A 27355-nucleotide genomic window follows, 5' to 3' on the forward strand; every position below is an offset into this window, starting at 1 on the left:
TGTCTCCTTTAAAGTTTCAGAAAAGATCTCAACAACATCACACACTGTGCTGAAATTGTTCTCTTACACTAAAGACTCTGGTGGTCTCACATTTGTCTCCTCTATAAAGTTTCAGAAGAGATCTCAACAACATCACACACTGTGCTCAGATTTGTCTCCTAAACTAAAGGTGTCTTTCAACAAGGAATGCTCCAGGGTTAGCATCCTGTAGTTCCTGTAGTAAGACTTCTGTAAGTCAGTTTTGTATATATTGTATACATGTATTTAATATAGTTAAAAAAAAATAAAAAATTCATTTAGTGCATGTCAAGCACTTGACTTTTTGGAAAGTTGTTGAGAAAGATCTCTCTAAACTTTAGAGGAGACTAAAATATGAGAGCTCCAGAGTACCTAGCTAAGGAGAAAAATCTGAGCACAGTGTGTGATGTTGTTGAAGTCTCTCCTGAAACTTTAAAGGAGACCACTGTGAGACCGGAACAGTGAGACCCGATGCATAAGCGTAAGCTTAGGTGAGAGTAGACACCTCTTGCGTCTATTCGGGATGATGGACTGGGCAACAAACTCAAGCTCCTTTTCTCTTATATTGACATCCTCTGAGATTTCTCTTTAAAAATTCTCGTTTTAGACTTCTAATTTAAAACTGGTGTTTTGTCTTGCTCCATCCTCTGCGGTTCCGCGTTGGTCAATACGTCATGCGTCGGGTTAGAGGTCACTATTCAGCCGGAACTCGACTTGCGTACGGCCATTACCAGAAGCCAGTGATTATAGATTATAAAGTTATAAATATGGATATTTTTCTTACAAAAACACATTGCTTCGCTTCAGAAGGCCCTGGAGCCGTATGGATTACTTTTATGATGGATGGATGCGCTTTTTTGGGCTTCAATATCTAAGGTACCATTCAGTCCCATTATAAAGCTTGGAAGAGCCAGGATATTTAAAAAAAAAATAAGTCAGATTGTGGTTGGCTGAAAGAAGAAAGTCATATACACCTGGGATAGCTTGATAAGCAAATTATAGGATACTTTTAATTTTTGGCTGAACTAACTGAAATTAGCATGCTTTCTTGAGCAGTGGCCTCTGAACACAACGTTCCAGATTCATTAGAGCTCACTTTATCTAGAAGAAAATACTTTCTAGTTCTTTTAAAAAAGGAAGTAACTGTGATAGGACAACCTTTTCCATTACCTTTGAAAGAAATGGCAATTTTGAAATAGGACGATAATTATTCAATCACTTCACATCAGCATTGGGCTTTTTAAGCAACGGCTAGACAACTGCATGCTTTAAAAACGCAGGGACAGTGCCAAAGACCAAGCAGGAATTTATTAATACTTGAATGCTAAAACCATTAGTATCACAATAACCTTTAATGATGTCAGCAGACATGTACTTTTCTTATGTTCACAAACATTTCAAATTAAAACTAACAGTTGACAAAAACAGCTGACTCTCATGCCTTTTCTTTTGCATTTGAATCTTTATAAAAGAAACCCTGCGGGTCATAAACAACTTGTTTTTCCACCTCCACCATGAATAGATGAGTGCCATCCATTATGTTGCCTTGTTGGGGTAAGGTGTTGTTTTCCTTGCTTTACCCTGGGCAAAAAGACATATGTTGAGTGTGAAACACAGAAGAGTTTAATTATATGCATTTAATTAATCTTATTCCTTCATGTTCTCAGAGAGAAGCCCTTTCTGGGCCCAGACAGCTTGGCTCCAGCCTTATAAGTACAACATCAGTCTGCTGGTCTTCAGTGAGAGGCTTTGACTGACTATTTGATGCAAGTTGCAGATCTGTGCTAGCATTTGATTTGCATAAAATATTAGTAGAACTGATATTAGTAATAGACTGATCTGCCTACATTACACTTAAAAGAAAAAGTTCTATATAGAGGGTTCTGAGGGTTCTGCCAGGCGCTTCATTTAAGCTCTTAGGGGTTCCCATCATGTAATCATTTTATGGGTTTAGTTTTAATTAATTCAATTAAAAATTCAATTTCTTCTTACCGTAGAATCTTTTTGGCACAAAAGGTTATTTAAAAACGAGTCAAGAACCCTAGAGTTCTACATAGAACCCCACTGAATCTTTTTGTTCTGTTTAGTAGACATTCATTTCCTTTATTTTGTATAGCTGAATCCACACCTGGGCTCATTTTCTTTTCTTTTTTCCACTTTTGTCATAGTAGCGAGAAAAGACTGGGAATGGAAACTGGGGAATGCATCACATGCTCAGCGTGGAACTTGTTGGAGCATGTGCAGTAACGGCTCATGTTGAGTGGGATGCAGAAGTTCAGGTTCTTCATGGCATCAGACCTAATTGAGTTTCAGTTAAGATCCAACAGACATTTCCATCAACAGAAGGGCTGGATTACAGACCGGGCCAGTGCCTCGTGGTCTTGAATTGCCAGGAGCCTCTGAAACCTCAAGCTGAACGGCCCGAGACTCAATGGAAGTTGGTACATAATTATGAAATCCATCTCCCCATCATCTCTATTTAATATCCGGTGTCAGGTTTGACTTTATAAACCCCCGCTGATGAGAGACCCCAGCAGAACGGCTGTTCAATTCTGCACACATGTACTAATACTAATTAATGTAGTAAATTGGATTGTGGGGAACATACAGCTGGCAGCACTGGGGAAATTAGGGGAGGAAATGGACACACACAACACAAATGAACATTACCTCCTTTCTAAATGTAATGACCTCTAATGGTGTGTTTGGGACAGATTCAATAGTACCCAATACAACTTTCCAAGAAAAGAACTACAGATGAAAAGAAACACAGCATTCTCTCTGAGAAACTCACTCTTCTCTCTGAAGAATGGTTTGATTTAGACCAGAGGTCAACTGTAACAGGGCAATTATAATGCACTACATTTGTTCAAACACAACAAGTTATAGTGCACTGTAAAAAATCCAACTTGCAAATTGTTAACTCAGTTTAAAATTTTAAGTTGAGTGGGCAAATTTTTTACTGCAATGTTGAGTTTACTTATAAAAACTATTTAACTGCAAGTGCACTACTATTTTGTCCAATGAACACAAACAATTAAGTTGAGAAAACTTAATATTTTGATTTCATAGTTCGAACGTTTAACTTCCCGTCATCGCGCATGCGCAGTCTGTCTCGCTGTACGTTACTTGGGGTTTCCTCCTCCAACCACACTATCGAAGGGACTGGATTTCATCTGATTGCGGTAAGTTTTCTTTAAGCTTTATGAATGAAAATAGGCTATAAATTGCACACATATGTTGATAAAATATAGTATTATGTTAAAAGATATATTTCGTGGTGACGATAAGTTTCTATTGTTAGAGATTATCCACGTAGCACATTGCTACTTAACGTGCTAACGTTACCCAGACTAACGTTAGAGTGAGGAAACATGCTTGAAAAAGGACAAGGACGTGCATGGTGTTTAAAAGATGTTAAAAATGTTAAGCTCAGTAAGTCGTGAATAAAGACTTAAATGCGGTGCTTGCACTGATTGAGAGACAGAAAGCCGCTTCTCTCGGACTCGGACAGAATCTGAGTGCGAATTCAGCTATCTTTCGTGGCGTATTGCGATTTAATAATGACATACACATACAATTATGTCAATAACAAAAAACAAAACAAAAAAAGTATTCAAGTAAACACAGTCGGCAATGTCTTAAGTGAACATAACCAATTTGGTGAAACCTAACGTTAGATGTTTTAGTATTAGATCCATGAGCTCTTAAAGTGACCGCAGTCCGTTCAATTTAATTTCAAGTTTATTTGTCACGTATACAAATTCCAGTTACAATTTGTACATGCTTAGGTTGAGGCTCAGTCATTCTACAGTGCAATATAATTAAATACAATACAATTTAGAGGAAAAATTTAATAATAGAAGCCTATGCAAAACTAATGTGTTATGTTAAAAATAATGTTAGCTTTGCATATCAAATAATAGAATGGGTAGTATGTGTGCGGTATGTTTTAAAGTGAATAGGATAAAAATATTGTGTATCCTTAATGTTAATCAATTAACAAAAGACAAAATCACTCACTGCTCTTATAATAACTTTTGTATCTTTAATATCTGTAATATTTAATAAATACAGTGAAAACTATGCATTGATTATTTTTCACATTTGATTATTCATTTTCTGTATTATTTTTGCTACATGTTAAATTAACCTACTGTAACTGATTTTGTTTAATAAAATTATGTATCTTTGTTCTGTTGTATTTGTCCTTTTTAGACTAAAGAACATCAGTACAGTGACAAGATCCTTGGATGTGCTAAAACAGTGGCCTTTATTTTTTAAAAGATCAGGTGAGTTGAACTGAATTTACTTAATGTTTCTTACTGTTTCAACAATGTTTTTTTTTTTCCTTTTTTCAGGGTCTCTGCTCTCTGCTGAATATTACAGTATCACACAAACTGATCCGAAGAGCACCTTTTTCTCTTAGTTAAATGAATACACATCTAGTTGTACAGAGCAAGTGGTGGAGATGAAGATCCTCACTTGATCATCAAGTAATTATTTTGCATGTGATCATATCTCTCTGGTTAAAGGCTGAATGGTGCCATCTCTTTTTCAAGGTAATTCCCATGCTTCACTTTGTATATAACTTGTTCCGTATTTGTTTTTCTGTCTTTCAGACACAGAAACTCCAATGTGCTTCCTCAAAGAAAGTCTACAACTCTTAAAGGTCTGCCTTTGTTTATGAGGGAAAAGTCTGGAAACATCCTGAAGACTTGCCTGGTAAGAAGATCATCAGCATATACACTCACACCTGATATATTTCACCTATTTACCAGATACTGTTAAGAGATAGGTTTTGTGTGATATACAAAACTTATCATCAACAGACAAAGTCATGGTAAAAATTACTTTATTAAATAATTGTAGTTGAAACTTTCTCAGTGATCAGTTTGACTTCATCTGATAGCACAAATTCAACAAGTTGTTATTTTACCAAAGCAAAGACAGTGGAAAATTACTGCTTCACAACACTGTCCGGAGACATTCCCTCTGATATCTAACCTGTTAAAACAATACAGTGCACAATCATAAGGTTAAACAGTAATGTAGCAATAGCAGAGTAAATAAAATTAATATAATATGAAAGAATATGAATATAGGAGATATAAACAAGAAAAGGCAGCATGAAAGTAATCCATGTGACTCTAGTGATTTAAACCAATCTTCACTGATGCAATATGACCAGTTTTGGGTGATGAACAGAATGTGTGCCTTAATACCCTAATTGAAAAAAATGACCCTAATTGACCCTAATTTTATGCTGATTTATTTTCTACTGCAGGACACAGAGCCAGAAGACATTCACAAGGGGAGAAGATGAGGACCTTAACTATCGTTGAAGATGATGTTGCCACTATCCACTCAAACCCAAATATAAGGTGCCTCTCTGTAGTACTATAAGAGCAGTTTGGGCCAGATAATGTGCAAGACCTTTGCCACAGTTGTTACTCTCCTCTTTGGCTTGATTTATGGCCCCAATGTTAACTATTCTAAAGCATTAAAATACACCAGTAGTAACTGGTTAAGAAAAAAATTGTTTAGTTTGTTTAGAAAAAAAACATTTATTTATCTTGACCTAAAGTGCTCCGCAAGGCTGATTTTTTTTTTTTTTGCATAGTCCTTCAAAAGATTGTCCAAGTAGCTGCAATCCATATGGATAATTGTAAGGTTGAGCATTTATTTATTCCAGTTTGTACTCTAATTTTGTGCATTGTCTTTTTTTAAATATGTGTACCTAATGCAAATAGAAAATGTGTTGTTTTGCAGAATATTTGTCAATAAATAAGTTCTGTAATGATAGCAATGTCTTTTGTATTGTGTTGTATTTACAGTATGGTTTACTCCCTGCATTTGGATTCTTAATGTGAAGGCTATACAAGTATCTGGGTGAGATATTTGAAAAAGTTGAATCAACTTAAAAAAGTAAAAAAGTTGAATCAACTTAAAAAAGTAAAAAATTGAATCAACTTAAAAAAGTGAAGCAACCAGCTGCAAAGCTTTTTTGAGTTTACTGAACTTCAGGACCTCTGTAGTTGTGCTTACTCGTTTCTTTGAGTTGGACTGGTAGTTGGATGAACTTCGACCACTGAAGTTGAGTAAACTCAAAAATGCTTTGCAGCTGGTTGCTTCACTTTTTTAAGTTTACTCAACTTTTTATTTTTTACAGTGTGACGATTCAGTATATAGGCTACTTAATAAAGTTATCTTTCTGCCGGTGTGAAATTTTCAAGGAAATCGTATTTTCCTTATGCTGTCTTTACATCTCATTTAATCTCTAGTTACAAGTTAACAAGAATGACAGATGTTAAGTCCATCACTGGTAGCTAAACAAAACACTATATTATTTCATCATGGCTTTAAAGTTGAGATCAACTGTGACACTTGTTACATCAAAATGTGACTTTTGAGTCCTTAAAATATGCAATGAAGATTATTACATTAAACTGTTAAAGTCAGTATCCATTCCTGACAGATACAAGAAATATTCTATTTGAAAATCATTTATAAAGGTGAAAAAAAAGCTGTTATTACTTTGAGGTGTGACCGTATTAGTTGGAATCAGTTGTTCCCAACCACCATTACATATTTTAGTAGTCTGTGAGCACGCTGCAGCTATTTTACCCTGTAGCCCAAGACTGGTTGCCCACTGAAGATAAGCAGGGTTGAGCCTGGTCAGTACCTGGATGGGAGACTCCTGGAAAAACTAGGAAGAGATGTTATTTAGACCAGAAGGGAGTGCTCACTCTGTGGTCTGCGTGAGTCCTAATGTCCTAGTATAGTAATGTGGACGCTATACTTTAACAAGCACCATCCTTCGGATGAGAAGTTAAACCAAGGTCCTGACTCCATGGCATTTCTTATAAAGAGTAGGGGGTGTAACCCTGGTGTTCTGGGCAAATTCCCTCCATTGGCCCTTATCAATCATGGCCTCCTAATAATCCCTCTCGATTGAACTGGCTCTATAATTCTCTCTCACTTCTTGTCTGGTGTGTGGCGAGTGCAGGTAGAAGCCAAGTTTCCAGGGCCAAGTTTATCTATCCATCTCTCTATTCGTAACAGTGGACAAAGGTTTGCTACATTTTGATTGGATCTTGGTGGACTAACACAAACAAACTGTCCAACACCATCAGATAAAGATGCTAGGAAAACAGCCAGAAACCTCTTAAGAGGACAAGAAGACCACCTCTGAAACCAATCCCAGGAAGGACAGGACTTCTCATTGGTCCACATGCAGTTTCTGCCTTTAACCCATCTAGAGACTAATTCCTAAGGTTTTGGCCTGTGACCACCATAAAAATTCCTCAGGACCTCCGGATGTAGCAGCAGTGGCCACTATGATCCATGTTTGGAAACCGAGGAATAAGTATTCTCTGTAACAGCTATTTTTTGTGCAACATCTTGCACAAATTGAGCTGTAAATGTACAAATGAACGAATGCATGACAGTTAAATCTTTTTCCATCTTGTTTGGACTTAATTTGTTTAGAATATTGCCAGATATTCTGGTAGTAGGTTGGAAAGTGAGAAATGCATTGGTACAACTTTAAAGACACTTTAAAGACTTCCACAGGGGCAAGAAGGGAGGGCCACACTGTGTGTGTGTGAGTGTGTGTGTCCTCTGATGCCAGCAGGCAATCACAACACTGGAATGGAGAAGCGGCAAATTGCAATCTCCTCCTCATCGGAAAGGGATAAAAGTACACTTTCAACAGACACTCCTTGTTCTGGGACTCTGGTTCATCCAGAGAGACATTAACATATAAATTCTCGTTCTGAGTCTGTCCTGTAAGACAAAAGCGGATTAGCCAAGTTCTGAATGTCTGGCCCAGAGAGGCGTAAGATATACAGAGACATTTGCAACGTGGTTAAGCTCAGGAGAGCGAACCATCACTCAAAGGTACCTTTGTATGTGTGTTCCAGATCCAGATTGTTAGGACCTTCTGCACCTACTTCATGGCCTCATCTGCGAATTCCAGATTTTAGGACCCTTTTGGTGCTCCAGGAGATCGACATCCCACAAAGCTTCATGTCAAGCCTGTTGATACAGATTCCAGCTCCTTTCCCCACTGTATTGTCACCCAGCACAACCAGTGGAAGACGTCACCGCCATCGTACTGCTCACTCGACCACGTGGAACATAAATATCACTTAACCAAACCTCTTTCCAGAGACCTTGGCATGGTTATGATTTTCTAATTCACTTTAGATGTAATAAAACTGATCCTATTTAATAACAAATAATCTTTTGTTTGTTTGATGCATAAGGTTCTTTACTTTATTTGTTTCAGAGAAACAACAGTTTATCTCTCCTTAAGATAACGTAACTCTTCCATAGCCACACTTGTATTTTATGCGTCTTATGCACTTTATTCCTTTATCATTCATGGCATTCATTTAGTAGTTGTGTTACGTTATTCTTGTTTATATTTTGTTAATACATTCCTTGTGCTGATAATAAAGAAGAGGCTCTACAAGTTAACGATATCAATCACCAATCTTAAAAAGATTGATCACCTTTAAATGACGTGTGATCCAAAAATCACAACGTCAGCGGAGACACAAGTAGGCCTACACTGCACACTGGTGATGAGTGAGACAAGACCCCTGATATGATTGTAAAGTGCTTTGGGTGTACAATAGTACATAATAAAGCACCACATAAACACTTCCTAAAAAAAACTACATCTTCTGATGTTCTCTACTGCCACTGAAAGTCTTTGGGAATGTAGGAGACACAGAGCCATACATGCTGCAACGCGTGCATCCTCTCTCTCCAAATGCAGAAGAAAAAACAGTTTGAACAGATCCATCCACATTTCGTAAGAGGGTTCATTACAAAAGACACATTCTTGTTTTTAAGAATGATTAACATTATTTTGTTGGCAGCAGCGGTTTAGAGAAATGATTTCATGGAATTACGTAACCAGGGTAGTTCAGCCCCGAAAAGTTGCAAAACGTTTTTTTAAACGGAAACGTGGTGCGTTGAACAAGCTGTTCTGATGACGCAAGAGTTGCAACTATGGCAGCTGAGAAGGCCATTCTTTGTGTTCTTTTTGATGAATTTTCGGAGCCTGATGAAATCGGTATAAATACGTGTTTAATACTGCAAAATACGTTAGATGTTACATATCATCAAGGGCATTTTTGCTGTTTTGCCGACCGGATAAGGCAAGAGTCTAATCTACCAGTTAGCTCCACTGGTAGCTAAGCATATGGGGCTTGTTGTGATTGATCGTAGTGTTATCCAATTGCGTGCAGTGAGATTTTCAAATGCATGCTTGGTGCCACCCCTCGAGCTGGACGATTTTCATTAGTTGACGCCAGACCATTAATCTTTTAGATTTAGGTCTGGATTTCCAGGCTACCAAACAAGAGAAAACGTATCTCAAACCCGTTGGACACCAAAACATGTCGTTCAACCTGGAAACCGCAAAACGTTGCGCGCCGGTTTGAGCTTGAACGTGAACGTGTCTCCACCTGACCAGCTGGAAAACCTCTAAAAATCAGCCTACTGATCATCATATCAGACTGGTTTTGCCTGTGCAATGATAAAATGTTAAGTTTTAGAAGAAAAGGTTCTATATAGAATCTTAAAGGGTTCTGTCAGATATAACCTTTTAAGGGTTCCCAGGCATTCTTTGACCCTAATAGTTCGTCCAAAAATTTAAATTATGTTATTTACTCACCCTCAATGGAGTTGGAACAAAGTGAGGGTGAGTAAATGATGACAGATTTTTCATTTTGGGGTGAACTATCCCTTTAACTCAGTTTTAAAGAATCCTTTATGCAAAAAAAGCTTCTGTGTAAGAAGAAATATCTTAAAGGATTTCATAATACTTTTGTGTTTAATGGGTTATTTCATTTGGCTTCTAGTTATGTCTGTGAGCTGTTTAATTCATAAAATTTCATCAAAATAAGCAATTAAGTGAATTTTGTTTATAAAATTAATTAAAATGAAAATAAAACTAAATAAAAAATTTAAAAAAACTCTCATGATATGATATTAGAGTAGGCTAACAATTACAGAAGAATAAAATAAAGCATATTTTGTTACCTTTTGGAGCTTGGAAGGGTGCAGTTTGAGCAGATGTTTTGTACAATCATCCCTGTTCTCATCAGAGCTCATGTCTCAGTACATTCAACATGTACTGTCTGGCTCATCTGATGTACATGTAAAGATGTACATCTGGCTCATATTCGCAATCATATTCTCAAAACTACCATTTTCAACATCTTCAAAATCAGTATTTTGATCGCTGACAGCTTCTTCACCAGATTCATCATCAAGTGACAGTGACACAAATATTTGATAGCGTTCAGTACTTGCTCTGCAGTAAATCGCTGAGCTATTTCAAGTTTTGCTGATGATACTTCCTATTCTTTTGTTTTCTGCATGCGGTAACTATGAGTGAAATTTCACTTCATCATTGTGTAACAGACATTGCCACCTTGTGGAATAAACGTGAATTACACTTGTTCAGTCATCAACCATTCAATTACTGTTGTGCAGAAAAAAAATATACTTACACTGTTACACACCTCAGGTCATTAGCTACCATATACAATTTTTTTTTTTTAAATGAATGGGAAAACAGGCATTCTTTTATAATTTTATAAAAAAAATGTCTTGGTATATTGTTTATAATTAATTGATTGAGGAATAATAGATTGATGTCTAACTTTAAAAACTGAATGAGGAGGAGGGTAGTGAATGACGTCCCGGGCCACTAAAGACCCAAAGTATGCGTTTAAGGGTTACATGTATTGACTGGACCAAAAAAGAACCTACAATCCATTATCATGATATTATGTGTAAATGTGTGTTGAAAAAACAATGGAAAGATTTTTGGAAAGATTTTAATAGTTATTGAATGTTCTACATCTTACAGTAAATATTATACAATTACAAACTTGGCTTAATTATGTCACAGAGATCACTAACTGATCTTCAAAAACAAAAACAAAACAATAAAAAAAAACCAAAATAATAAAAACAGTTTTACACTTCATTTCACAAGCCTGATGCGGGTCTCCTTGCTCAAACGGTATACAGCACGGCCTGGACGGCACTGGCGAAAACGCGCTCGGACCTGCCAGAACCTCGATGGTGCCAGAACCGTGCTGTCATGCGTAATGCATACTATGGGGGCAAGGACTCTTTAACACTCACTGAAGGGAGATCAATTCTGGAAGACTTTCCCCTTTTTGCTTTACATTTAGAATGCAAACAACAAAGTCTTATTCTCCATATGGGTCAAACATTAATAGCCAATTTCCTAAACAGTAGCGTGAAATAGCAACCTCTTGTATGTTTGCGTCAAAGCCTATGGTACATATCACAGGTTTTCAGCAAGAGTGTGAAACCAGTGCCACAATTACTTTAGAAATACCTTTACATACTGGTGACGTGACACTGACTTCACTAGAGCTAATAACCCGTTGCATGCATCACGGGCGCTAGTTAACAATCCTTTGATCGATGCCCTGAAACCAAAGAACAGAAGAGTGCATGGGTTTGCAATATCGACATCACATGTTCTCAATACGCTCGAAACATGAAAAAAAAAAGAAAAAAAAAAAAAAGAAAGAAAATTGAAGCCTAGTCCACATCACGCCGAGTGAAAATGACTCCGTTTACGACTGATTCAGAAAAAAAAAAAACACACCTGATTCCACACAGAAAACAGATTTTAAAATGGGAGAAATACATCAAAATGTATAATGTGTGGTGAGTGGGAAAATATTGGAGTACTGATATTGAAGAAAAAAAACAACAACGTTCTGTTCAGGATTAAAGGAATAAATCACCCAAAAATAAAAGTTCTGTTATTATTTTTTGTTATTATGTTTTTTTTTTTTTTTTTTTGCAGAATGTTCACACTGCTTTCCTTTTTGGATGATCTAGCCCTTTAAATTCACCATGACCCAGTGTTAAAATGTTGTACATCCCAGTAACTAAGACAGCTTTGCTCTTATCCAATTTTCACAAATAGTTCAGTAAGAATTTGCCACCATTTTAATCATACACACTCAAAAATAAAGGTGCCAAAATGAGGTTTGAATAATCTTTTTTTTTTTTCCCCACTGTAAAGAACCTTTTGTACAATGGAAAGGTTCCATGGATGTTAAAGGTTCTTCATGAAACTATATGCCAATAAAGAACCTTGATTTTTACCTTGAGTGTAGCAGCAGATTGCTGAACTCTGTCCCTCCCGTCATTACAAGAAGAAGAAGAGAAAGACAGATAAGGGAAAGGCATGTAGATGAAGAGGAAACCCTTTAAAGACTTGTGCTCTGAAATGCCTTTCAACCACATGGACTGCATCACTCCACTCCAGATCAACTATAAAGATCTTCTATTTAAGAAAAATGAACATCAATCATTAATTAAAACTTTAAATAACACTTACGTAAAAAGCGCCTAAATTACATGTCAGAGTGGATGGTAACGTCCTCTCATTCTGAATCGACCCTTTATTCATTTGCAGTGTAAAAGGTCACTCTAGTCCTAGAGTTCAGAGGTCTGACGGATCAATGTTTAATATGTCGACTACAGCGATTAGTTGCATCGATCAAGTCTTGTGATGCAAACTTATGAAAAGACAAAGGAAATATAGTTCACTGCTTGATATAATACTGTATAAGATTAGCTGAAAAAAAAAGAGGAAAGAGTAGGGCAGAGAGGGCATGAAAATGACATCATATGTCATCAAAACGGCTACAGAGAAACATAGTATGTGAATGTGCTGTGAATTCATCTAATAATCAACCAATGAGCCCAGTTTGAATAATTTGCATTACTTATTGATGACATCATGCCAATAAAAAAATTAAAAAAATGCATCATTACACAAATATTACATATACCAAAGGCCTCTTGACTTGCTTTAGCCAAATAAGATTTGCTCTCATTAAAGGCAAATGATTATACTGTAGTATATAATGCAATGAAGTTACAGTAATTTTCAGATGAATCTCACATACTTCGTAAATAACTTGTCTAGTTATTTTGCGTAAAGAAAATGAAGCCTATTTTTATTATTATTTTCATTACAATTTATGAATCATGATCATATTTATTTAGCCATCTTGGTTGATTTAAAACTTTCATGAAGTAAAATTACAATATTGCAGAGATTCTAATGAGAATCACTATTGAGAATTAAACAACAATAATAATAATAAAAGTACAGGATAATTGTTTTGAAAATAAAGCAAAACATAAAAATGCAAAAAAATTGGCTTCATTTTTATTTATGTGAAATATTTTTTCCCTATGTTTTCAATGGGATTCAGACACTCTGCGCCCTCACTCTCTCCCTTTACTTAAAACACCGAAGGGAATGTGCTGTAAAGTAAATGTATTATTAAAAGCAATCCATAAGCTGTGATTCAACATGATGCAACCATGCTTTGCAAAGGCATAGTTTCCATCTGATTACACTATACTGCATTCACCCGCATGACACATGCATTACTAGACGTTATTACTTTCACATAAGATCAGAGAATCGGTTCTTCCCACTTTGAGTGTACTATATATCGAAATAGTGGTTGATCAGCCAAACAAATAACAAAAGAGAGTGATACTGTTCTGTACTGACAATAATATCACTTCCAGAGACATTACCAAGACTAACGATTTGCAGAGTAAATGCTTGATTTCCTTAACTACATCATTAAATATGAGAGTGTACCGTATAATTGGTTATTACGTTATGTCTATTTGTCAATGTGCAATGCTTCAGTATGATAACATTTCATAGAATACTTGATATGTCACTTCTGAGTACACTATTCATGGATACAGACGAGGCCTTGGGATAGGAAATCAAAATTCTCTCTCTCTGTCTAAAAATGCTGTAAATTACAATTAAAAGCCATTCAAGCAGGCCGTTCTTATTATTGCATTGAACAACTCCGTTTCTATGCCTAAAATCTGTGCAACTATAGGCCTAAAGGCCCAAGAATTCACAGAGGACCAGGGGTTAGACCCACTCTTAACCCGGAGCTGATTGGAGATTAATGCCGGAACGCCTTCCCTTCCTTTTTTCCTTTTTTTTTTGATTTCAGTGCTATTTTCGATGTGATAAAGTCCCTTTGAATCCTGGATGCGGTTCTAATTGTTCTGTCAGAGTAGCGTCCGTCCTGTCTGGCCTCAAAGTTGGCACACGCTTTGATCAAGTACAATGCCAACGGGATGACATCGCACCCAGAGGCTCCAGCTAAGTGCCACTGATAGTTTTTTTTTCCTCAATATTCTCCGCGAATGGGTTCGCACGTGAGCGCATGCTCGCGTGCCGCTGCATTCCCTGCGAGAGCACCCATGCGCGCACGTTTATATAAATCGAATATACACGTTATAGTTTAGAAGCTTACGCTATCCTGACACATAAGCTAATAAAGTAACCAGCTCACTCAAACGTTCTCTATTTAGTGAATAACTAAGATTACTGTATGTACTCATTATCCTAATGAAGGTTAAACCACGTTTGCACTGCCCTACTAATGATATATTCCTTACAAATCTACATGAACGGCTACAAGCTGGAAGACACCCTTGTTATCGATGATAGAATGAAATGAGGGAGAATTGAATCAGATGAAATAAAATTTCCTTAAAAAAAAAAAAAATCAATGATTCCAGAGCGTTCTGTGAGAGAACGGAGAAAGCTGAAATGAAACACCGCTGTAAATAAATAATAATAAAAAAAATAAAAATAAAAAAAAATGAACCCTGTGCTAATATCTAAAGGTTATAAAATTTGGCAGCATAATTGAATGATTATGATCCGAAGAGTTGCTGATATTGCGTCGGTACATTCCTACACACCAGCGTTTATACTGAACACAAAGACAAATCGTTTGAAGAGGCGTGATTGGTTGAAATCATTCTGGAGTTCTGACAGAAGTAACTATGGAACAATGAAGAATTAAAATAACCTAATGCAAGAACGTCATCCCAAAAAATGAGAAGAAAGAAAAAAAAATTAAAATTAAATAAAAAAGATAAAAAAGCAGCTTTTACAAAAACACGTAAGAATGCATAAAGTGACCCTTGCACTTTTTTCTCTTTTGTTCTTGCAAACAGACGTGGCACCTCCTTGTTGAGCACAGAGTGCCGATGTAAGACTTGAGTAGTTGCATACAATGTTTGACTCCAGATCTGCAATGAAGAGAGAGAGAGAGAGAGAGAGAGAGAAAACGAGAAGTTGTCAGTGATTGCATTTCACTGGTTGGGTGTCGTGTGGGCGGGAACTCACATGATTGGCAGGTGGGCTCTACCAGTGAGGTGGCACATAGCTGTACCCAGGAGTTCCTTGGGGTCGGTACGTTGGCACGGTGACGGGGTGTCCTCCGATCTGAGTGTGCTGAGGGGTGGTCAGCAAGGTTCCTGTAATATAACAGTTATTATATGGACTGTTACTGTGGAAAAGTCTTAGGCATGTTAGTGTTTTCACCCCCTAAAAATGGTTTTAAGTCAGTTATTTATATCCTTTCCCGTAGTATGTCAGTAGGAAATATCAGTTAACATTTCCAAAAATTCCTTTCGTCATTAATTGTAATAATCCAGTGAGATTTTTGTCTGACAACAGCCGGTGCTCCACACGGATATCTGATCTCACCATCGCCGAGTCCGTCTGTGATTACATGAAGAAACAGAAAAAACTGAGACAGACTAAATCCAGAAGAACTGCGGGAACGTCTCCAAGACGCTTGAAGAAATCTTCCTGCAAAGCTACAGTACTGTGAAAAGTTTTAGGCACTTGTGTAAAAATGCTGAAAAGTGAGGATGCTTTCAAAAATAATCTCATAAATAGATTTTATTTATCAATTAACTCCTATTTACTAAATCAAATAAATATTTGGTTGAGCACCCTTGTGTTTAAAACAGCTTTTGTCATAGGTACACTTGCACATAGATTTTCAGCTAGCTTTGCAGGAAGGTTTCTTCAAGGATCTTAGAGATCTTGCCGCAGTTCTTCTGGATTTAGTCTGCCTCAGTTTTTTCTGTTTCTTCATGTAATCCTAGAGTATTCTAGAGAATCCTGTTGAGTATTTTCTCCTTAAAACTGCAGTGAAATGAAGATGGTCAACTGAAATCGCTGGTGTTTCTGATGTCACAAACTAACCAATCACGTCAATGTGTGAATGTCAACGAGTGGATCTCTGAGCTGGTGCGAGTGAGTGGAGGCGGGGCTAATTTGCATATTCATAAAACCGCATACTCTCGCTCTCTCTCTCATATATATTGATTTAACGCGTTTATTTAAATAATTTGTTATGGAAAAATAATGTGAATAAAATTATTTAACACACTCGCCCCAGACCTAGGTAGGTCATCTTCTTACATTTCATACAGTTGATTGGAGCATACAGAATAATTTCTTAGCATCAACAATATTATCAATTTTGAGCTTTTTACCGGCAGACATGGCCATCGTTGTTCCGGCCACCATGCCCATGGCCACACCGTTGGAGCGGGGCGCAGGTACAGGAGCGGGGTAGATGGCGGAGGGGATGCTGTTGGGCTGGACCACGGTGGTGTGGTGAATTACATGAGGCTGGGCGGCGTACACTGGCTGCGTGTAATAAGCACCCTGAGAAGATGATTATAATGCATTAGTTACAAGAAGCTAAAAGGTTGTATGTTCAAAACGTGTAAGGGGTGATCCATTGTATTGCATAGTGGGTGTTATGGGATCATATTCTAATACTGTGGTGGTGCAGTGGTATAGTGATTGTATCAGATTCTAATAACAGGTTACTTTATTATAGGGATGCACCAATACCACTTTTTTCAGAACGAGTCTGATACCTACATTTTTGGTACTTGCCAAGACCGTGTACTGATACCTGTATATTCATTGCATTGGTAATTTTTTTAAATATTAGGTAGAGAAACCAAAATAATATGAATCATTTTAGTTGGCTTAATTCGTTTAGCAAATAGATATTCCTACAGGGCAGTATTTCACCCGAGGTGTGCATTATTTTTCCGCTTTGCGTCGTGGCCGCATTACCACCTCGGGTGTGTATTTTTTGAATAATTCAAAGGCCCGTCATCAATTATTCCTTACTAGGGCTGCACGATTAATCGCAAATGACATGAAATTGTGCTTAAACCGATTTGGTTTATTGCGATTATGAAATCGCCAAGGCTGCGATTATTTTTTATGTGCAGCTTGTCAGTGACGGACGGCAGTAGTAAATGCAGCTCCATCCGAAAGCAACACACGCCACACATCTTTCCAAACATGAGAAGCATTTTTGAACCTCTTGTCCAACAAAAGACAACATTAAAAAAAAAATCAAAGCGTTTTAATCTTCTATTTATTCAGATACAGCGACAGTATGATGCCCATAGGGATTTCCTGGAATGACATGAGTTGTCTACTTCTGTGGCGAGGAATATTTGGAGTGTCTGTGTGAGAGCGCCCTCTGCCTTTCAGCATCACAGAGCCATGCTGCACTGACAAGCTGCGCATAAAATAAATCACAGCCTTTGCCAAATCACGTGCGGTTTCATTTTGATTTATCGTGCACCCCTAATCCTTACTTATTAAGGTACAGTAAATTACAGGACGTTTTCAAAAGGTTTTCTGTGTGCAAACATCCAAAGCTCGCGGCCAGAATGTTGCCTCTCAGACAGCGTAGGAATAGTCTATTAAACCGAGTTCTCTTTCATGTCTTTTTGTGCTTTACCGGAGAAATTCACACAAAATTATGTCAAAATGCCTGTATAGTATCCTTGTGAAACATAGTCGGTTATGTCTTAAGTGAACGTAAACAGTTGAAAAGAAAACAGTATGTTGGATAAATTATGCTCTTAAAGTGACAGCAGCCTAAAAAACCTTTAGCTGTCTTTGTCCTCATTGTTAATATAACAACAAATGACAGAGAAAACCACTCGCTGCTCTGACTGGTTGAGCCCTGCTGGAGCAGCTTTAAATATTCACTGTGCTATTAAATTAAAGATAAAATAAGACAGTAGCTCCTACAATACATTTTAAAAGGCATAATTAGGCATGAAAATAACTGAAGGAAATATCTATTGGCTAAGCCAAATAATTCGATTCATATTCTTTTGTTTTCTCTGCCCAATAATATAACATAAATTCAAAAACTTTGTAACTTGGTATCGGTACTCGGTATCGGCAAGTACTAAAAATAAAAAGCATCGTATCGGACTCGTTCTGGAAAAAGTGGTATCGGTGCATCCCTAGTTTTCACTGTATAATTGAAATATAGAATAATCCTTATCAAAGTTACAGAAGTTATTCAGTCAAGAGCAGTGAGTGGTTTTCTCTTTGTCTTTTGTTGTTAGATGAACAAAGACAAAGTATGTTTATTAGGCTGCTGTCACTTTAAGAGCTGCACTTATCCAACATTCTGTTACACACGCGTTTTCTTTCTCAAATTAATTATACATTTAGCCTACTTTATAGACATCCTTCTCTGATATCTCCATTCTGCTCTGTTGTCATTGTTTCTTAGTCTTGACACAAACACGGTTTGTTATCGGTTTTTGGTATCTGAGCATTTTAATGAGTACGAGCATCTTGAATACATGAGAGCAGTATCAGTGCATCCCTAATTTACTACAATACTGAATCCGTGTTGTTGTTATCTACATTGAAATTATTAAAAAACTTTTCGGTAATTGAAATAAAGCTGAAATAAAATAAAATATAAATATTAGAGAAAAGTTACCTTGGCAACTAACTAGAATAGAATATTAAATAGAAATATTAAGAAACAAGAACTACGGCAGAAATATTCAAAATTACAGAAGCACCTAACAAAATGAACTAAAATTAAAATGAAAACTAAAAACATAAAAATAAAAGCTAATTCAAAATATTAATAAATACTATAACAGAATATAAATAATACTGAAATACTAACTGTACTGAATGATAACCATATTCATAAAATGGAATTTATGCATTCAAAAGTATTTCAAATAACAATATGGTTCCACCATAGTCCTACATAGTCAAGTATTTGAGGTAAAACGGAGGGGAAATTATTATTTTATTAACGGAGAATCGATCTCACTGTTATTTGCGTCTATCATATTTGCTATTAGTGCTGTAATCTTTGTTGCAGTAATTTAACCAATGCATTAACTATTGGAAAGATGTTAAAAATGCAGCATTACTGACAAAAGTAACCTTTAACAATACTTGAATAGCTATGGGCTAACATAGGTGATGTCACCTAAAAATTCATTTCAGATCAAGCAAGTTATTATATTAAAATACAAAACCTTTTTTTTCCCTGATAAACAATGCAGAATAAGATAAGAAGGGCCAAGTTTGATTTCTCTCTAGACAACTAATTATTCAAAACACCACAAAACATCATACTTATCATGGATTATGGTGTTATTCCAGCTTGGTTAGTCATCATCTTTATTTTTTTTTAGTGCTTTACTCAATTGTTTCAAAGCAGCTTCACAATATTCACAGTATAGAATAAGGTCTTACCTGAGCATAGAGGTTCTGCTGGGGATAGGCACTTCTAATAGGGTACATGGCCGTCTGGTAGGGGTTAGGGGACGGGGAATAGGGAGGAGGGGCTCCATTGGTCTGATTAGGGGGGACCTTATAAGGCGTTCCTGCAGTGTATCCTGAAACAGAGACGGAAAGTGATTGTTAGGTCCAGTAGGCATTAAGTACACAACAATCGAATATAATAAAAAAATATTCCTTCACACACATCCATGTGCTCTGGTTGGATTTCCAAAATCTTGTGCGCCAAACTAAACTAAAGCACATAAGAAGTGCAAACACTCACACACCCTTTCAAATCAGAGATATCACACATTAAACAACCAAGCACACACACCGACACTTTCTCTTTTTCCACACACACACCATCTGTTAGGCTTTTCAATTGCTAGCGATTTATTGGAGGATTGTAGACAACAAAGTAGTAACAAAAAGCACAAGAATGTGAATTCAGCTGCCCAAACGGAAGTCTTTTAAATAAAGAATACATTGCTTTAGGCGTTATTAGTTACACAACACACCAAAAGATTCCCTACATACCAAAGACATGCTATCAGTCATTACTTCACATCTGAAGTACACACATTGATGCAACACACCAGATTCAACTGTCTTTAGTCTAGCTTAGCCAATCCTGTCTAATTCAATCCCACAACACAATTTTATGCAATCTCAACTCCAAAAAGCTCAGCTGTCTACGGTGAGAATGAAACCTTAGATCTCAGACAGTGTGTCTCCAGTATGCAATGTGAGATTTCACCAAGACAGCATTTTAAGAAATCATAGGCACATTCTGACACAAAGGCTTAAACAAAGAAAATATGTTGCATTTCAGGGTTATTATAGTTAACTAAAACTATAAACTTTAATTGACATTATATATATGTATATATATACACACACACATACATAAAATATATAGACAGTTTTTATATTTATAGAAACCATATAGACAAAAAACTAAACAACTAATACAAATGATAAAAAAACAATATAACAAACTTTAAAATTATCAAAATATTCATAAAAACTATAATAGTATCACAACAACACTAAAATAACACATTTTTGACCAAATTAATATATCCTCTGCATTGAGGACAATCCCAGAATGCATTGTGAAAAATAATCCAAGCGAAGAGAAGGCGAGAGAAATCTTTTAAAATTAATTTTATATGCTACTGTCAAATTTGACTGAAATCGAGTCTCCAGAGCACTTTATGTCAGTTGCTGCCTATGTAGAGCGTTATAAATCCAAATCAAAATAGATATAAAACTGCCATGTGATCAATAAAGGACAAAAAAGAAAACCTTGGAATATTTCATTATTATTTAAATTATAACATTAATTCAGTCAATACAGAAGTATATTACTAGTACAATAATTCTATTGTACTGTGAAATTGAATAAATAAAAAATTACAATAATTATTTTGAATAATAATAATCAAAATAATCAAAATACTGGATTTACGGAATTCACGTGGATCAGAAAACAAAATGTGGAAGAAATAAATGTCCTGATCAAATAAAAATATTTTAAAATAAATAGAAAAAAAAGTGATAAAAAAAGGTTCCATTTCACTTAGGATGCTGCCTTAAGCCGGAGACACACTTAACGACTAGCTGAAACATTCTAAGACTGAACTGAACACACCTATAGACTGTTTCCAACGACTGCATCAGATTTTAAACACCAACTGTGAACACCGACTGAACGCAACTGTCTCTGACTCTGTGCGTTTGGGCATGATCAGTCGTGACTCGTAAGTATCAAATTACATTCATAATCGGCCTTACTTATAGTCGTTAAGTGTGTCCCCGGCTTTAGTAGGTAGTTGCCTATGTAGGCAGTATACAGCAGTGCAGCTCACTAGGTTTTAGAACAGTGCGATCAATATATGTGTGTGCTCTGGGGAAACAGAACAATGAGAGCAAGTGTTCTTTATAGGCAGTATGGGACTCTATAGTAGAGGTCTGCGCGGGACTGTTTTTTAAGTCCCGCTCCCGCCCGCTCCCGCTGGGGTTATATCCCGCACCCACCCGTTCCCGCTATATATACACTATTTGTTCACCCGCTGTCTGCTTAGAATAATTTTCTTCCCGACCCGACCATCCCGCTTAATATAGATCTCCCAGAATTTCACATGTAGGCCTACATTTTCACAGAGAAAATAAAAATGTAGTCTGCACAAATTATTTTTTATTTTTTTATTCGCCTTGTCAATATACAAAATTTAACATTTTGCTGCAGACAGTAGGGGAAAAAAATGTTGCAGCGAAAAAAAAAAAGAAGTGTAGGCTATTATTTTTATTCGTAGCCTATTATCAAAATTCGTAACATTTTGCTGTCAACACAGGAAAAGTGTCAGAGAAAGAAAGAAAATATGACATGTCATTAAGCAAAATATGTAGGCCTTAACCGAACAATATGTAGGGCAGGTCGATAAGATTAAGATTAGGTAAAGCGAAGATATGCTGTTCTTAAAGAACGTCGGCGTCGGGAACGTGATATTGAATGACCGACCGCTCCCGTTCAAATTACACCAGAGTAACCGACCGCTACCGTTTTTTAGTCGGAAATTTAATCCCGCGGCGCAACATATCTGGTCGGGTCCCGCGGGACAGCCGCGGGAATGCAGACCTCTACTCTATAGCTATGTTCACACTGTCAGTCCAAATCCGATTATTTGTGTATCTGATTGGAATCTGATCTAAATTATTGACTGTCTACACTGTATACCATAACTGTTCAGATCCAATTTGTGTGTCCAGTGGCACTCTTATGTTTTCCGTTATTGGTTTCTTTGGCAATGACGTTGCATTGGTGAGCGAGCGCCAAAAACAACAACAACAACAACAGCAGCAACGTTTCTTATTTATATGAAACTGACAATGTGTCCAGTACGGCAGAGGCAGAAAAGTAGGAGGCTGGTATGAGCGGCTTCATTCCGTGCTGTCGTCTCCACCGATCTCAAAACATGTCACCATTGTATTATCATTTTCCGCTTGACGCAACAACACAACCTTGTTTCAGCAGCAACTTTCAGCATGTTTCCTATAACAACGTTGTTTCCGTTTTCCGTGGCGTGAGAAAGTGACAAACCACGCAAAATCCGATTGGGGAGGTCAGACTTAAACCGATTTCCAGAAATTTCAAACCACATATGAATGTAGCTCAAAACGGATTTGTAAAAAAGCATTTAATTTTCTTTTTTTCTTTTTTTTTTTCGTTCGCACTTGCTAAATATCAGATTCCAATCGGATGTGCACAAAAATCAGATTTAGACTGACTGTCTGAACGAGGCTTATGTGAAAGGGTGCGTGTTTGTGTGTTATAGAGTAACAGGGGAACACACAGCAGTTACAGTAGAGTATAGTAATCATATTTACTGAATGCTGTAGATGAGGCCTGGTACTGCCTGCTCTCTGAGCCAGCGTCCACGGCCAGGTCATAGGAGCCTTCTCCGGGCCCCGGAGCAGATGCCGTCTGGGGCCAGGCCTGCTTCACCAGCAGCACTGTCCCAAACAAACACAACACAAGAAGGGTTACACATGCGTCACGACTGTCGCCACATCGGTACCCTGACTGGCCTCTCCTCCTCTCACTGTCCCTATGGATCCTTGTATTAACAGACCGCAAAGGTAGGCTTCCAGAAATAAAAATACTACTAAAAAAACCCCCCAAAAGATATACAGATCTACCATTGAAAGCATTGATTTCAAAATTATTTAATTGCTTTCACTTTCCAAAAGTAACACATGCACGTCAAAGTAGAATTAAAAAAATGTCAAAATTCAAAACAGAAACTACAAAAAAAAAAAAAAAAAAATGGTTAAAAAAGATTTTCTATTCATGAATGAAACTACAAAATTGAAAACCATTAACTACTAAAATGTCTTTACGCAGCCAGTTGCCTGTGAAATTGCTTGCACAGTTCCTAATTTGTGAGTCATTTAGGATAAAAGCGTTTGCTAAAATAAATGTAAAATGCAAATGTATTGTAAATAAACACTCTGGGCTTGCAATTGAAAGCTGGATGGTTCAATTCCCATTAAACTGAACAGCAGTGAAAATCAATGCATCCCACTCAATGGATATATTCAAAATTAAAATACTAGGTTACTGCTTACAGAATAATATGGAGTATGCATATATACTGCCTAATATTTTATAAAAAACAGTAGGCCTATATAAAACAATAGGCATTATTCAATGATAAACGTGTTGTTTCACGTGAGTGGTATCATATTTTCAGCTTAGATATTAATGATTATTTTCCATAATTACTTCCATTTTATGTATTTGGCAGTAAAATCTTAAAGGAATAGTTCACTTTAAAAATGAAAAATATGTCATAATTTACTCACCCTCAAGTTGTTTCAAACCTGAATGAATTTCTTTCTTCTGCTGAACACAAAAAAAAAGATATTTTGAAGAATGTCGGTAACCAAGTTGATAGTATTTGTTTGTCCTTCTATGGAAGTCAATGGGATCCACCAACTGTCTGGTTACAGACATTCTTCAAAATATCTTCCTTTGTGTTCAGCAGAAGAAAGAAATTCATACAGGTTTGAAACAACTTGAGGGTGAGTAAATGATGACAGAATTTTCATTGTTAAGTGAACTATTCCTTTAAGTGACAAATCGCATAATAGAAGAGATTGGAAAACTCTGTGTAAAAAAAGTGCAATCCAGATTTGTGTAAAACGTCTCTTAAAAAAATGAATCTAGAGGGACATATTAAAATAAAATCATGGTTGGTAACTTTCATTCATTACGCTAGAAATAGAAGCTTAAGCGCATTGCATTGTCAGATATTATGCAGTGTGCTACAAATGTACTGTATGCTGTACATTTTGGCAAATGTAGTAGGTCAAGTGTGGATTCTGTACATACAAAAAACTGCATACCGTTCATGCTATTTATAAAGCAAACAAAAGCATTAGTAATATAGCAGGATGCTAATCCATAATGATTGTATGTGTTGGCATAGAGGTTAAATATCTAAGCATGTCTGATGAACTATTGCCTTTAAGAAAGCCACAACTTCCTGGATTACTCCAGAAGGATTGTCCCTGTAATAATATTACTGCAAGTTACGTCAGATAAACGCATCAACAAAATGATTAAAAAGTATTTAATTGCATGTCGTCCTTCCAAATGGAGCAATCCTTTCAGAGCCACAAGGGGGTGATGGTGCAAAGCCATGAAATGTTACTCAACAAGAGAGCACAGAGGGACAAAGAGAAAGAGAGACTGCTGGAATCACACAATGGCATCAGTGCCGCATAGACGCCTCACACATGACATCACTGCAGCGGTTCAGTGCTGCGTTTTATGCATGCATGAAGGCTTTATGGGATTCAGATAATTCTTATGATAACTGTGATACTTATGATAATGATGAAAGTATGATACTGTAGGAAGAATAGTGTGAAATATCCACACATTTCATATAAAATGTAGAGGTTTACAAATAGTGGATTAGGGCGATATCGATTGGAAAATATGGCTGAAAACAGATTAATCGCAGATAATCGCAATAATTTGAACGAAAACATTTCACTTAAATGTAAAATAGTTTTGAAACTTATTAGAAAATTAAGAATGACTTAACTATGAGAATATTTTACAACTATTAAAATACATAAAAAAATAGCCAAGCTTTATCACTACTGAGACTTTTCTTATTTTTAATTTTATTGTCATGTGAAATATATAAATAATGTACAGGAAATGGAGAAAGCAAAAAAGTGACAGGAATCAACTTTCAAATGGCATTGTTAATCGATTTTGTCGATACTATAAACTATAATTGGAAAATATGGCCGGTAACCGATTAATCGATGATAGTTAAAATCAATAATATAAATGAATAATAAGAAAAAGCTAAAAATCAATAATATGAACTTTCCAATCAATGTAAAATAGTGCTAACCTTTATTAGAAATTGAACGACTTGAAAAACAACTTGAAAATGAGAATATTTTGTAATTATTAGAATAAATTAAAATACATAAAATATTGCTAAGCTAGTCATGACTACTGAAACACTGACACTTTTATTATTTTTACTTTTATGTCATATGAAATGTATAAAAATAAAGTTCAAGAAATGGAGAGAGAAAAAAGGGCCAGAAAAAAAAAATTGCACTGTATTGTAAAGAATAAGATATGAACTAAAGGTAAAGTACTACAGCTAACATTTACATTATTTACAATGACATACATTTATAAGTCACTTGTCGCCACCTACTGGTGTAATGATTTTTGAATGATATTTGAAGGGACAAGTTGCTTTCAAATGGATTTGCTCTATTTTGATCGCTTCCGTAGACATCAGTGTTTATATACGAACTATAAACTTTTATCCCAGAACTTCTGAATATTTGTAAAAGAAATATCAATACTGTGTGGATGAAAAGAAGCTGTTTATACCTATAGGCCTACATGACAACTGCTCTCTCTGGCTCAGCGGCAGCGCAGATTTGAATGTTCTGGTGTGATCGTCAAAGGTTTAATAGACATAGATGAATCGTTGTCATTTAGTAATGAGATCGCAATCTTTTAACGATTAATCGTGCAGCTCCATAAAACACTGTAGTCGGCACAAATCATTTTTGATCTGTCCATTTAGCATCTGTCTAATTTAAATACCTTTTACCAAATGATGAAGACATTATAGTATTTTATTGGAGATTTTACACTATTTGACAGTGTCCTTGTTACACGTTACATGTAGTTACTGTAGTAATAACTGTAAATTATGCATAATTACACACAACTAACGCCTATTCCTAACCCTAACCCTGTAGTAAGAAGAGGTAGTTAATTATTATTACTCAATACTTAAATGTATAATTACACTAACACGAACACCTTAAAATAAAGTGTAACCCAAAATTTACAGGAATTTTAAAAGCAGATCATTTTCTATCCCAACTTGCTCAGATACCATTTAGTTATATTTTTATTCTTTGCATTTAGCATTTGATAACCACTGGTCTAAATGCACGTCTTACCACACAGACTATTTTTGTAGCATATTTTTAAAGACAAAAGGATATTGCAGAAATCTTTGAGGTCCACATGCTTTTCATGAAGATATTGGGTGAAAACCACAGAAACTTATGGAGAAAGTGTGACACATTGTGTGAAAGTAGTGCTGGTCAACCAAAACTACCATTTTCTGATATCATATATATATAAGCAAGCCAGTAAATAGATCAAACATAAAAATATGAATATATAACAGCAAAATGTCAACTTGATCTCTGATCTAAGAAACAGCCTGTTTAAGCATGTAAGAATGTATGAGTGGCATGTGGCATGCCATATCCTGACATTACCGAGGAAATCTTACAAAAATGATATCAGTTCAGGGCGATCATATTGATCATATCACAGACCTCACAAACCAACTCCACTAGTGCACCATTTACATCCTGATCTAAAATGTGATCCAAAAATGTCTGCTTACAGCACAAATCAATTTTTTTTTTTTACAAAAACATCATGCTACAAGTTGAGTCACACATAGCTGACTCAAACAAGCCTGTTAACAAAAGACTAGTGGGAAATTATCTGCACTAAGCCAACCTTCTTCACATGACTCATCCTCACTGCGTCTGGTTTCTCTCGAGACTGAATTTCACACTCACATCATGCAGATGTACAACTAAAAACAGTTTCAAATTTTTTTCTAAATATCATTCGTAAACAACTTGCCAGATCAAGACGGAAACAGATTTATTGACCAAAATCATTTCAGGGAACAGCTCATTACTGGACAAAACACAATTAGCGACCTC

At 36.2% G+C, this 27355-nt stretch overlaps 1 protein-coding gene and 1 long non-coding RNA gene across 4 annotated transcripts in view; one reads left to right on the plus strand and one right to left on the minus strand.

The window, feature by feature from the left end:
- The first annotated feature begins 4377 nt into the window (after positions 1 to 4377).
- Positions 4378 to 5823, plus strand: LOC311090028. Its single transcript, XR_014607820.1, has 3 exons — positions 4378 to 4514; positions 4641 to 4743; positions 5306 to 5823. It is a non-coding gene; the product is annotated as an uncharacterized lncRNA (long non-coding RNA).
- A 6026-nt stretch (positions 5824 to 11849) lies between these two features.
- fam168a (family with sequence similarity 168 member A) overlaps positions 11850 to 27355 on the minus strand; it is a 55310-nt gene continuing 39804 nt past the window's right edge. For 2 of the 3 annotated variants that reach the window (XM_084123562.1, XM_084123561.1), the window contains 5 exons: positions 22934 to 23059; positions 19517 to 19659; positions 16450 to 16624; positions 15287 to 15417; positions 11850 to 15189 (listed from right to left, as the gene is read on the minus strand). In XM_084123562.1, coding sequence (XP_083979688.1) covers positions 15305 to 15417; positions 16450 to 16624; positions 19517 to 19659; positions 22934 to 23059 — 557 coding nt within the window. In that variant the 3' untranslated portion in view covers positions 11850 to 15189; positions 15287 to 15304. The remainder of the gene's footprint in view (positions 15190 to 15286; positions 15418 to 16449; positions 16625 to 19516; positions 19660 to 22933; positions 23060 to 27355) is intronic. The other variant, XM_084123563.1, reaches the window with a different exon arrangement.

This window comes from Abramis brama (assembly GCF_963993115.1).
Source record: "Abramis brama genome assembly, chromosome: 9".
Classification (NCBI taxonomy): Eukaryota; Metazoa; Chordata; class Actinopteri; order Cypriniformes; family Leuciscidae; genus Abramis; species Abramis brama.